The sequence below is a fragment of the Eschrichtius robustus genome, chromosome 13, assembly GCF_028021215.1.
Source record: "Eschrichtius robustus isolate mEscRob2 chromosome 13, mEscRob2.pri, whole genome shotgun sequence".
NCBI classification, from domain to species: Eukaryota; Metazoa; Chordata; class Mammalia; order Artiodactyla; family Eschrichtiidae; genus Eschrichtius; species Eschrichtius robustus.
Genome location: NC_090836.1, coordinates 44,773,765 through 44,785,970, shown reverse-complemented (window position 1 = coordinate 44,785,970; position 12,206 = coordinate 44,773,765). Strand labels below are relative to the sequence as shown.

General features: G+C 50.5%; 1 protein-coding gene across 5 annotated transcripts in view; it reads left to right on the top strand.

Annotated features, from left to right (window-relative positions):
* CSAD (cysteine sulfinic acid decarboxylase) overlaps positions 1-12,206 on the top strand; it is a 24,993-nt gene extending 12,787 nt beyond the window's left edge. For 4 of the 5 annotated variants that reach the window (XM_068559650.1, XM_068559647.1, XM_068559646.1 and 1 more), the window contains 14 exons: positions 2,375-2,511; positions 2,795-2,921; positions 3,001-3,091; positions 3,413-3,519; positions 3,973-4,088; positions 4,559-4,638; positions 4,952-5,006; positions 8,573-8,689; positions 8,772-8,836; positions 9,122-9,203; positions 9,625-9,824; positions 9,980-10,031; positions 10,192-10,281; positions 11,824-12,206. In XM_068559650.1, coding sequence (XP_068415751.1) covers positions 2,386-2,511; positions 2,795-2,921; positions 3,001-3,091; positions 3,413-3,519; positions 3,973-4,088; positions 4,559-4,638; positions 4,952-5,006; positions 8,573-8,689; positions 8,772-8,836; positions 9,122-9,203; positions 9,625-9,824; positions 9,980-10,031; positions 10,192-10,281; positions 11,824-11,997 — 1,482 coding nt within the window. In that variant the 5' untranslated portion in view covers positions 2,375-2,385 and the 3' untranslated portion in view covers positions 11,998-12,206. The remainder of the gene's footprint in view (positions 1-2,374; positions 2,512-2,794; positions 2,922-3,000; positions 3,092-3,412; positions 3,520-3,972; positions 4,089-4,558; positions 4,639-4,951; positions 5,007-8,572; positions 8,690-8,771; positions 8,837-9,121; positions 9,204-9,624; positions 9,825-9,979; positions 10,032-10,191; positions 10,282-11,823) is intronic. The other variant, XM_068559649.1, reaches the window with a different exon arrangement.

The window sequence follows — 12,206 nt, the reverse complement described above, 5'->3', positions numbered from 1 at the left end:
CTTTAAATCCCTTATTTTACAGAAACTGAGGCCCTGAGGTGTACTCACTCCTGGCCCAGAAGCCTTTGTGCCACAGCAAGCTCAGTGGCTGAGGGTGGAGCCTGGTGATTAGGGGCGGGGTCTTCAGAGCCCCGCCCACCCTTGTCCAGACCCAGCTCAGCCACATACTGGCTGCATGACCTGGACACGTTACATACGTAGTGTCTCTGAAATCTGTTCCCTCATCTTTAAATGTGGGTCATAAACTTAACTTCAGTGGTTGTGAAGATGAGAATAATGCATGTTAAGTACAGAATGAGGCATGTGGTAAGTACTTCCATGGTGCCTGTTTTTATTAGCCTCTCTCCTTCTAGCCTTTCCACCTAAAACGCCCCACTGCTGCCACCTGTCAGGGGAGCCAGAGTGAACACTGATGAAGGATTGAGTCTTATTCTCAAAGCTGAGCCAGCTCCCCTAGTTTCCCAAAACCCAATCTACTGAGGAGAAGTTTAAGGATAGGACCGCTAGGGTCCCTTGGACCTGTGTTTTCAACTAGCTTGGGGTCCAGTGGCTGCTGACAGTGGATTATACCAGAGGAAGATTCCTTCCTTTCCATGTTTTCTGGATCCTCTTATCCCCTCATTTGGCGGGTTCCCCAGGCCTTGGTGTTTGCCCCTCTCTCCCTGGCCATCTCTGTGAGCGTTCTCTCCCCTGCAGAATGGAGCCCATCACAAGGCTTCAGCTGTGGCCCACCTCTCGAGTCTGCTTCTCATTCCTGCATCTCAGCAGAGCTCTGGACCTGACTTCCTCCCATATGCGTATTTGTAGCCCTGGACACCTCCACTTAGATGAGTATTTCCAAGAAATAACAATCTTACTTTCCATCCAACCTCCACTTTCCGCATCCCTATTTCTTTTAGGGGCACCATTATTTTTCCAGTCACCCAGGCTTGAAACCCCAGGGTCGTCCTTGGCCCTTCCTTCCCCTCCAATGTAGATTCCGTAAGTGTTGAATTGAGTATAATCCAGCAAATGGTTAAGCCTGCGTGTTCCTCTGCCTGTCCTTCCCTAGCGACACCACCCTTATTCACGTGTGGCTCACCTCTTTCCTGGTTTACAGCAATGGCCTGTTCATTCTTCTGCATCCATCTGCTATACACTGGTCTCCTGAGAGCGTTGTTTTCATCACATTAATCCTTGCCACAGAATCTTTCAGTGGCTTTCCATTTTCTGCAGGATAAAATCTAGATTCTTGGCCTGGCTGGCACTCAAGGCTCTCCATAATCTCGTGCAGCTCTGCCCACCCTGCCTTTGCTCCCATGTCGTCCTTGCAGACCTTCTCTCCAGCCAGCCAGGCACCTTCACTGACCTGAGAATCAGCCATACTCATTCCCGTTGTAAGCTCATGGCATTCCCCCCTGTCCCTGAATGCCTCTCTTCCTCCCTTTCTCCAGTCCCGTTTCTCCTGCCCGCTTTCAAGTTGCAGCCCCAGTCCCACTGCAGATCCTCCCCAGTCTTCAGCCTTCATCCATCTCTTCTCCTGAATAGCGCTTGGGATCAGCATCTAGCCAGTGCCCTGGGCTGTAACTGTTGCACGTGCGTCAGTGTCCACCCTCCGCCCCCAACCCCGACCCCGACCCCGGCACCCTGGTGTGAACACAGTTGGTGGTCACTTCAAACAGCCACTCCCTGTTTCTTGAGCACTCTCAACCTGCAAGGCACAGGATTATACTTGCTTAAGAATCTGCCTCCTCAGTGTGGCCTCCTTTTCTTCCTGCTCTTTGGAGAAGAGGGCTGTAGAAATCAGGACAGTTCTGAGAAGACTCTGGGGGTTGGGATGCAAAGAGATTGGCCTCTGAGGCCTGCCTAAACCATTTCTCTGCTCCTCTCCAGCCTAAGTGAAGGTGGCATGTGTTCTTGCCTTACATCTCATCTCCCCCCTTCTTCATGTCAGCTAATGGTTATTCAGGAAACTTCTCTCAACCTGCTGGCCCTATCCCAAATCTTTTGGGCAAGGGTCATGAGAATGATGTCATGGTCATGTGACTGCTGCCTATACCTTGCTCCCTCTGCTGCCCTAGTCCTAACACTCTAAAAAGCCAATTGTGTCCCCTGCTTCCAGCTCACCTGGACAAAGACCTGAGCAGAAAGGTAAGCTTCTCACCTTTGCCTTTGGTGAGCAGTGGCCACTGGATTCTACCTGCTCAGCACTAACTGCCTTTTTCTTTCCCACCTGTTTCTGCTGGCTCTCTCCCTGGACACTCTCACTTGCCCTTATCTGTACAGTGAAGGCTGGGGCTAGGCCTTAGGCCCATTACGGAGTTGAAGTTCCTGCTGGTTAGGTCCAGGTGGGGTCCACAGGCTGAGTAGGGAATAACTCCTGCTCTGCTCACAGTTTTTCTCCTGATGGCTGACTCTAAACCACTCCTCTCCCTTGATGGGGACGCCGTGGCTGCAGAAACCTTGCTCCAGGATGTGTTTGGGATTGTGGTGGATGAGGTCATTCGGAAAGGGACCAGTGCCTCCGAGAAGGTGGGTCTTTTCTCCCTCCTCCTCCTGCCCATCAAACCTGGCTGAGAACTTTCCTCCTCTGTCCAGGCTTCTCCCCAGAATTCATCACTCTCACTGTGTGCCTCAGGGATTACATACTGGGCCAGACTGTGTTTATTTACCCTTGTTCATGTGTTGCTTGGAAAATATTCCTAACTTGCTGTAAGTGCAGCTTGGTGGTGTCTTCTGTCTGCTGAGATGTGGTTTGGGCAGCCAGTCAGTGGGGTGCCTCAGTGCCCCCAGAATCTCCCGCTTCTCCTCCTAGGTCTGCGAGTGGAAGGAGCCGGAGGAGCTGAAGCAGCTTCTGGATTTGGAGCTGCGGAATGAGGGGGAGTCACAGGAGCAGATCCTGGAGCGCTGCCGGGCTGTGATCCGCTACAGTGTGAAGACCTGTGGGTCCTGGGTCCTGCGGGGAGGCGTGTCTAGAATTCGTACCCAGCTCCACTCTGAGCCCCCGTCCCCCTTCTCCAGGTCACCCTCGTTTCTTCAACCAGCTCTTCTCAGGGTTGGATCCTCATGCCCTGGCCGGGCGCATTGTCACTGAGAGCCTCAACACCAGCCAGTGAGCCATCCCAGGGCCCCCTTCCACCACCCCGAAAGGATTTGGGTTTGCGGGAGACACACTCTGTGGGTGGGAGAGGAGAATGGTGCTTGCCCCCCTGTCTTTTCTGGGAATCTCTGCTGGCAGAGTCTTTCCCCTCGTACCCTTTGGGCTTCCTGTCCCAAGCTTTCCCATGTCTCCTGGCTCCAGTTTTTTCTCACCTTTTCCTCCCTGGTTCTTTTTCACCAACTCAGTCCTCTCTTTGGACCCTCCTCTCACTCACTCTCTCCACCTCCTCTCTCCCTGTCTCTTTCCCATTCTCATCATTCCCTCTCCTGGCAGGTACACATATGAGATCGCCCCCGTGTTTGTTCTCATGGAAGAAGAGGTGCTGAAGAAACTCCGGGCCCTGGTGGGCTGGAGCTCTGGGGACGGCGTCTTCTGCCCTGGTATGTAAACAGGAGGGCGGCCTTTCTTTGGCCTTTTCAAGGGTTCCTCCTTCCCCACTGTTCTCTTGCTCTAAGCTGGCAGGGAGGGGTGATTCTTCTTTGTTTCTTCTCCAGCTGGACTCGGGCCAAACCAGAGAGAAGCTGCCCAGTCCCCTGTATCCTTGTGTTTGCCAGATAATACATGGGATCAGTGCCTGCTGTCCTGGCGGGGGGTGGGGTGGGGTGGTGGATCCTGGGATCAGCCCAGGATAAGGAGGGGGAGTCAGGGGATCTGCAGATCCTGCTGTTCTGGGTTACCAGCGTGCCATTTGTCGAGCCCTCGGAACTCGTGGCCTGGTAGCCAATCACTCGTGCTTCTTTGATCAGTTCTTCTGGGTAGAGAGGTCAAGAGAGCCAAGCTCCAGTTTTGACCCACTGCCCCTCCCTCTTGCCACCACCCCTTCCCTGTGACAGGTGGCTCCATCTCCAACATGTATGCTGTGAACCTGGCCCGCTATCAGCGCTACCCGGATTGCAAACAGAGGGGCCTCCGGGCACTGCCGCCCCTGGCCCTTTTCACATCAAAGGAGGTGGGAAGAGGCACAGGCCTACCCTGGGCTCCCCGATTCTAATCTCCAGCCAGCTGAGTCCGAGACCTGTCAGGTCCTCTGTCTGCTCAGACCCATCTCTTCGGAGACCAGCCTGCCCCCAGGCGGATGTGCTTCCTTCCAACCAAGGGGGCTGTGTAAACGCTCCCCGTTCACCTTGCCTCCTGTGTGGGGGTAGCAGAGGGGCATCCAGTGCAGTGTACGCAGTCCACACCCTTTCTGCTAAGAGTATGGGCCATGGACCAGCAGCATCAGTATCACCTGGGAGCTTGTTAGACATGCAGAATCTCGGGCCCCAGCCCAGACCTACTGAATATGAATCTGCATTTTAACCAGACACACTGGTGATTTGTAGGCCCATGAGTGTTTCAGAAGCCCTGGTCTACAGGATCTCATCTGTTTGACCAGTCTCTCTCCTCCCCACCCTCCCTGCCCTCTGCCTTCCTCCACAGTGTCATTACTCCGTCAAGAAAGGAGCTGCTTTTCTGGGACTTGGCACCGACAGTGTCCGAATGGTCAAAGCAGATGAGAGGTGAAGGTCCTTCCGTCTGCGTGTCTCAGACCCAGCCTGGCACAGTGTGCCTTCTCGTTGCCAGAGGCTCTGGCCTCTGGCGCACACCCCGGTGGACTTCTCTCCCTGCTCTGTTCCCGCCGAATTGCCTCTGCTGTCTACCAGTGCCTGCTAGAGTCTCTGCCCTGTCCCCTGAGATCTGTTTACCCCTCTTAGGGAAAAATCAACACTGTGGCCTCTGCATTGCTAACCGCACATTACCCTGCTCTCGACAGTTCTGCTGCCCAGCCTAGAGAACCTATTACTCCCCTACCCACTAAGTTTTCTTTTCCAGAGGGAAAATGATCCCTGAGGATCTGGAGAGGCAGATCGGTCTGGCCGAGGCTGAGGTGAGTGAGTGAGGGGTGATGAGGCAGTGGAACAGGACCCTTCTGTTCCTTTCTTGGAGGGTTCTTTGGCCTGTCCCTACTCAAGGCTCCCCTCATCCCTCCCCTTGATCTCTGTGCCCATTTCCCTGGTGGGTTGAAGTGATCCCTGGGGAGCAAGGACACTGTAGTCCTGCTGAGACCTATGGGCAGGATCGGATCCCAGGGCAGGGGCAGGACTGATTCACTGAGTGGAGTCCCGAGGGGCACCGCAGGGAGGATGTTGGGGACCTGAGGTGTAGCACAGAAGGTTTCTGTGAGCTGGCAGGGTCTGTGCAGGGAGAAATTCAGGAAGATGTGCGGGCCAGTGGTGAGCAATGCAGACTTGGAGCAATGGGAGATGTGGAGGCCCCTGCACGCCCCTCCGTGCTGGTGGACATGGGAGCTGCTGCAGCCATCTTGGAGGGCGTTTCAGCACTATCTATACCATTTTTATTTACTTATTTATTTATTTGTTTATTTACAAATATTTATTTATTTATTTGGCTGCTCCGGGTCTTAGTTGTGGCACGCGGAATCTTTTAGTTGCGGCATGTGAACTCTTTTTTTTTTTTTGAATAAATTTATTTATTTATTTTTGGCTGCATTGGGTCTTCGTTGCTGCGCGCGGGCTTTTCTCTAGTTGCGTCGAGAGGGGGCTACTTTTCTTTGAGGTGTGTGGGCTTCTCATTGTGGTGGCTTCTCTTGTTGTGGAGCACAGGCTCTAGGCGCGCGGTCTTCAGTAGTTGTGGCACGGGGTTCCCCCTTGTTGGCTCTAGAGCGCAGGCTCAGTAGTTGTGGCGCATGGGCTTAGTTGCTCCGCGGCATGTGGAATCTTCCCGGACCAGGGCTCGAACCCATGTCCCCCGCATTGGCGGGCGGATTCTTAACCACTGCGCCACCAGGGAAGTCCCATGTGAACTCTTAGTTGTAGCATGTGGGATCTAGTTCCCTGACCAAGGATCGAACCCGAGCCCCCTGCTTTGGGAGCACGGAGTCTTAGCCACTGGACCACCAGGGAAGTCCTATACCATTTTTAAATGTATCTATCCACTGACTCTGAGTTCTGCTGCTAGGATTAGTCTATAAATCATCATCACAAGTGCTTAGAATTGTGTGCACTGGAGTGAAGTGTAAAATTTAAAAAAAAATTTTAAATATCCATCAATAGATAAATTATGATGTATCTGTGTCAGTTTCTTCCTTTGTAAAATGAGCATAATATAGAACTTATGGGGTTGTTGTAAGGCTTAAATGAATTATGTGTAAAGCACTTAGAACAGTGAAGCAGTATATAAATATTAGCTGCCATTGTTGTTATTGTTATTATTGGAGTAGTATGTAGCTATTTAAAAGAATAAGATGGGAATATATATGTTAACCTGAAAATACCTCAACTATGTATTTAAGTATAAATTTTAAAAATATGTATATATCTCCACATGCAAATGGTTGCAGCATCAGTTTTTGAGAAGACTGTTCTTTCCCCAGTGAATTGTCTTGGCATCCTTGTTAAAATCCATTGAGTGTAAGTGTGAGGATTTATTTCTGGACTCTCGGTCTATTCCATTGATCTGCATGTCTATCCTATAGACCACGTTGTCTTAATATAGCTTTGTGGTAAATTTTGAAATCAGATGTGTGAGTCCTCCAACTTTGTTCTTTTTCAGGATGGTTTTGGCTTTCTGGGTCCCTTAAATTTCCATTTGAATTTTAGGATCAGCTTGTCAATTTCTGCAAAGAAGCCAACTGGAATTTTGATAGGGATATGTTCAATCTGTAGATCCATGAACATGGAATGCTTCCATTTATTTAGGTCTTCTTTGATTTCTTTCAATAGTGCTTTGTAGTTTTCGGATTATATGTTTTGCACTTCTTTTGTTGAATTTATTCCTAAGTATTTTATTCTTTTTGATGTTCTCATAAATGAAATTGTTTTCTTAATTCCATTTTTGGATTGTTCACTGCTAGTGTGTAGAAATACAACTGATTTTTGAATATTGATCTTGTACCCTGTGAACTTGCTGAACTCATTTATTAATTCTAATAGTACTTTTTACTGGATTCCTTAGGATTTACTCGGTATAATATAATGTTATCTGTAAATACAGATAATTTTGCTTTTTTCCTTTCCAATCTGGATGGCTCTTATTTTTTTTTACCTAATTGCCCTGCTAGAACCTCAGCACAATGTTGAATAGAAATGAGGAGCGTGAACATCCTTGTCTTGTTCCTGATCTTAGGGGGAAGGCGTTCAGTCTTTTGCCATTGAGTATGATGTTAGCTGTGGGTTTTTTTGTAGTTGCCCTTTATCAGGTTAAGGAAGTTCCCTTCAAATCCTAGTTTTTTGAGTGTTTATATCATGAAGGAGTGTTGGATTTTGTCAAATGTTTTTCTGTGTCTACTGAGATGATCAATAAACCACATTGAAATGTGGATTTTTTCCTTTATTCTATTGATAAGATATATTACATTAATTGATTTTTGGATGTTAAACCAAGCTTGCACTCTTGGGACAAATCCCACTTTGTCATGGTGTATAATTATTTTTATATGTTGCTGATTTTGTTTTGCTAGTGTTTTGTAGATTTTTATGTCTATATTTAGAAGAGATATATTCTGTAGTTTTCTTGTGATATTTTGTCTGGTTTTGGCATCAGGGTAATACTCACTTCATAGGATAAATTCAGAAGTGTTCCCTCCTCTTTTTTTTGGGGGGAAGCTGATGAAGAGCTGGTATCAATTCTTTTCTTTTTTTTTAAAATTTATTTTTAATTTATTTATTTTAGCTGTGTTGGGTCTTTGTTGCTGCATGCGGGCTTTCTCTAGTTGTGGCGAGCGGGGTCTGCTCTTCGCTGCGGTGCGGGCTTCTCATTGCGGTGGCTTCTCTTCTTGCGGAGCACGGGCTCTAGGCGTGCGGGCTTCAGTAGTTGTGGCACGTGGGCTCAGTAGTTGTGGCTCGCGGGCTCTAGAGCGCAAGCTTAGTAGTTGTGGCACACGGGCTTAGTTGCTCTGCGGCATGTGGGATCTTCCCGGACCAGGGCTTGAACCCGTGTCCCCTGCATTGGCAGGCGGACCGTTAACCACTGTGCCACCAGGGAAGCCCTAGCTGGTATCAATTCTTTTTTAAATGTTTTGTACAACTCATCAGTGAAGCCATCTGGACCTGTGTTTTTCTTTGTAGTAGTTTTTTGAATACTAATTCAATTTCTTCATCAACTTTTGTACTATTAGGATATTTAAAATAGCATTTTGGTCTTCCAGTAAGACATTCAACTTTTTTGAAAGAGTATGAACTTTGGAAATAGATCATCAGACAGACCTAGGTTTGAATTCCATCTCCGGAGTTTCAGCTTGGGGGCAAGTTTCTTAACTCCTCTGAATCTCAGTGTCCTCACTTGCAAATTAAAGGGGACAGTAACACGTTGTAAGGTTGCAAGGGCCCAGGTCAGGCATGTGAAGAGTTTATAGAGCTGGATCTCAGCACCAGGCTCTTGGTAGCTCTTGAGATGACTTCACAGCCTCTTTCTCCCTCTGCATTTTTGCCACAGGGTGCTGTGCCATTCCTGGTCAGTGCCACCTCTGGCACTACCGTGCTGGGGGCCTTTGACCCTCTGGAGGCAGTTGCAGACGTGTGCCAGCGTCATGGGCTGTGGCTGCACGTGGACGTGAGTGGTACTCAGGCCTGAGGATGGGGTGGGCTGAACTGAGGCCAAGGCCAAGGCCCACATTGTTCCTTTTGCTCCACAGGCCGCCTGGGGTGGGAGCGTCCTGCTGTCACAGACACATAGACATCTCCTGAATGGGATCCAGAGGTGCATACAGCCCCCTACGCCCTGAATCTCACCCTTCAAATCCTTGATCCAGAGAGTAGTTTTGGACCAGGGAGCTCAGATGGGAGTAGGGGAAGGAGGCTGGTAGGAGGGAGATTGGAGAGATGGTTGATTGGGGCTGGGAGGTCAGACGTCAGACCTGGAAATTCTTCTGCTGGGCTGGGGTGAGACCGAAGCCCCTTTGACTGGAGATCTGGAAAGGTGGGGGCTCTGGTTGGGCAGCTTGAGGGGGAGCCAGCTGACCCTGCTTTGCTGTGTGCACCCCAGGGCTGACTCCGTGGCCTGGAATCCCCATAAGCTCCTCTCCGCAGGCCTGCAGTGCTCAGCTCTTCTTCTCCGGGACACCTCGGTGGGTCTGCCCCTCCCCAGCCCTGGTGCCACTTCCCACCCTGGACCTCTGTCTTCTTTTCTATCCCACCTGAGAGGAGCTCCTGGCCTTACCATGTTCTCCTTACCATGCCATCTGAAGCTGAATATCTGTGACCACCCTAATCCCCTGTAGTGGGCTCCCTCACTCCCCTGTCGTAATGCAAAGGAAAAAGTTCCCAGCTTAAGTTGTAATCGGAGGGATCCTGGGTCATTTGGGAAGAACTCTTGAGTGTTGGAAGAAAACCCAGAGAGAGGGTTTCAGTTAGCTGGCAGCCGTCCCATCAGTGCCGCCTGGTTCTAGGGAAAGAAGCATGTGGACTGAGCTAAGAAATGGCCCAGTGCAGCTCTGGAGGAAACCTCGGCAGGGAGGGTGGGTCTGACTGTCTCCTCACCCTCCACAGAACCTGCTCAAGCGCTGCCACGGGTCCCAGGCCAGCTACCTGTTCCAGCAGGACAAGTTCTACGATGTGGCTCTGGACACTGGAGACAAGGTGGTGCAGTGTGGCCGTCGCGTGGACTGTCTGAAGCTGTGGCTCATGTGGAAGGCACAGGGCGGGCAGGGGCTGGAGCGGCGTGTGGACCAGGCCTTTGCCCTTGCCCGGTAGGAGTGGGGGCGGTCCCGTTTCCCCTCCCTGGGCTCCAGCCCTGCACCCCTTTCCTGCTCTTAGTGTCTTTTGGCTCACTCTCTGGGTTGCTTTTGTTTCTGTATCTCTGCCTTTCCTCCTCCACCCATGATGTCTCACTCTGTGTTCACAGGTACCTGGTGGAGGAATTGAAGAAGCGGGAAGCTTTTGAGTTGGTCATGGAGGTATGACCGACCTTGTGCTCTTTTGCATCCCCCGCCCCCCCACCATTCCCCTCTCACTGCCCCTCTTCCCCAGCAGAGCCCTGGTTGGGGAAGAGGGGCAGTGAGAGGGGAACGGTCCCCCTTCCTCAGCTCACACCTTCCTCTTCCTCATTCCTCCCAGCCTGAATTTGTCAACGTGTGTTTCTGGTTCGTGCCCCCCAGTCTGCGGGAGAAGAAGGGGAGTCCGGATTACGGTGAAAGGCTGGCTAAGGTAGGCAGTCTCCTCCCTGCTCTGGTTAACCCATTAGGGATCCGATGCAGCTGGTGTGTTTCCGCCCCCTGCTGGCTGTGAGTGGCATGGCAGTTCCCTTGGCTAGTCTCTTGCTCCTGAGGTGGGGACCATGAATGGGAAGACGACACCCACTTGTCCTCATTTCTGTGAGCCTGGGAATGGGAGATAAGGTATGCTTCTGGAAAGTAAGAAGAAGACGGAGAGGGGCATTACAAGAGAAGTCACCAGTGTACAGTACATAGATCCATGGTGTGGGGCATTCTGCTGGGAGCTCAGGCTCAGGACAGAGATGTGAGGCAGAAAGATCTTGGAAGTTTTGCTCACTAATGCTGGGGACAGAGCAACCCTGTCAGGCCAGGAGGTATGTCCTGGTCGCTAAGGATAGATCGGTACTAGGTGCTGCAGATGATACGAAAGGACGAGAATGTTCTTACCCTTAAGGAGTTATTTCAGAAAACAAGCGTTACCTATTTGAAACCAGTGTGTTCAAGGCAGTCTTGGAAATTACATATTAGATCAGGGGTCCCCAACCCCCGGGCCACGGACCAGTACCGGTCCATGGCCTGTCAGGAACCGGGCCGCACAGCCAGAGGTGAGCAATGGGTGAGCGAGTGAAGCTTCATCTGTATTTACAGCCTCTCCCCATTGCTCACATTACCACCTGAGCTCCGCCTCCTGTTAGATCAGCGGTGGCATTAGATTCTCATAGGAGCTCGAAGCCTGCTGTGAATTGTGCATGTGATGCATCTAGGGATCTAGGTTGCGCGCTCCTTATGAGAATCTAGTGCCTGATGATCTGAGGTGGAGCTGAGGTGGTGATGCGAGGGCTGGAGAGCGGCTGCTAATACAGATTATCATTAGCAGAGAGGTTTGACTGTGCAGAGACCATAATAAATCAATGCTTGCAGACTCATATCAAAATCCTATCAATGAATGGCAAGTGAAAACAAGCTCAGGGCTCCCACTGATTCTGCATTATGGTGAGTTGTATAATTATTTCATTATATATTACAATGTAATGATAATAGAAATAAAGTGCACAATAAATGTAATGCCCTTGAATCATCCCAAACCACCCCCCTCCACCGGTCCGTGGAAAAATTGTCTTCCACGAAACCGGTCCCTGGTGTCAAAAGGTTTGGGGACCACTGTATTAGATCACAGGGTACAGATCAAAAATGTTATAAGAATTCAGAGAGGGGAGAAGAAGGTGTCGAGGATGATGAAGGCTTGAAGTTAGACTGAAAAAGCAGTGTTGAGATTCAGTGAAAAGTCAGGTTTTAGCAGAAAATGGCCCATGTGGTAACGTGGAGAATGGTGAGATGTGAAAGAATGCAGGAGATAGAGAAGGTCCAGTGGGCTGGATATGGTGGCAAGGGTAAACTGGGGCCACGTCAGGATCCGAGCCGTGAGTTGCTGTCTCTGGGAAGGTGTCTGGGTGGAGGGAGGTGCAAGTCGGGGAGCCCACCCCCTCACCTGACCCCAGGCTGCAGCTGGAAGGTCGCTCCACTCCTCCCACAGGTGGCCCCAGTCCTCAAGGAGCGCATGGTGAGGAAGGGCTCCATGATGATTGGCTACCAGCCCCACGGTACCCGGGGCAACTTCTTCCGCATGGTCGTGGCCAACCCTGTGCTGACGCGGGCAGATATGGACTTCCTGCTGAATGAACTGGAACGGCTGGGCCAGGACCTCTGAGCCGCTCCTTCTCACTGCTGGCCTGAACCCCTCCCCCAACCCTTACCATCTCCCTGTATCCCCTCCCCGTGTTCTCAAGAACAACCTCTCCAGGAAACAAAGCCGTCTTAATTTTTATGTGCTTTGACCCACTAACTCTCCTTTAAGTATTTGATGTTAAGAGAATGTTTAAATAAATGATAGTATATCCATATGATGGAATATTACTC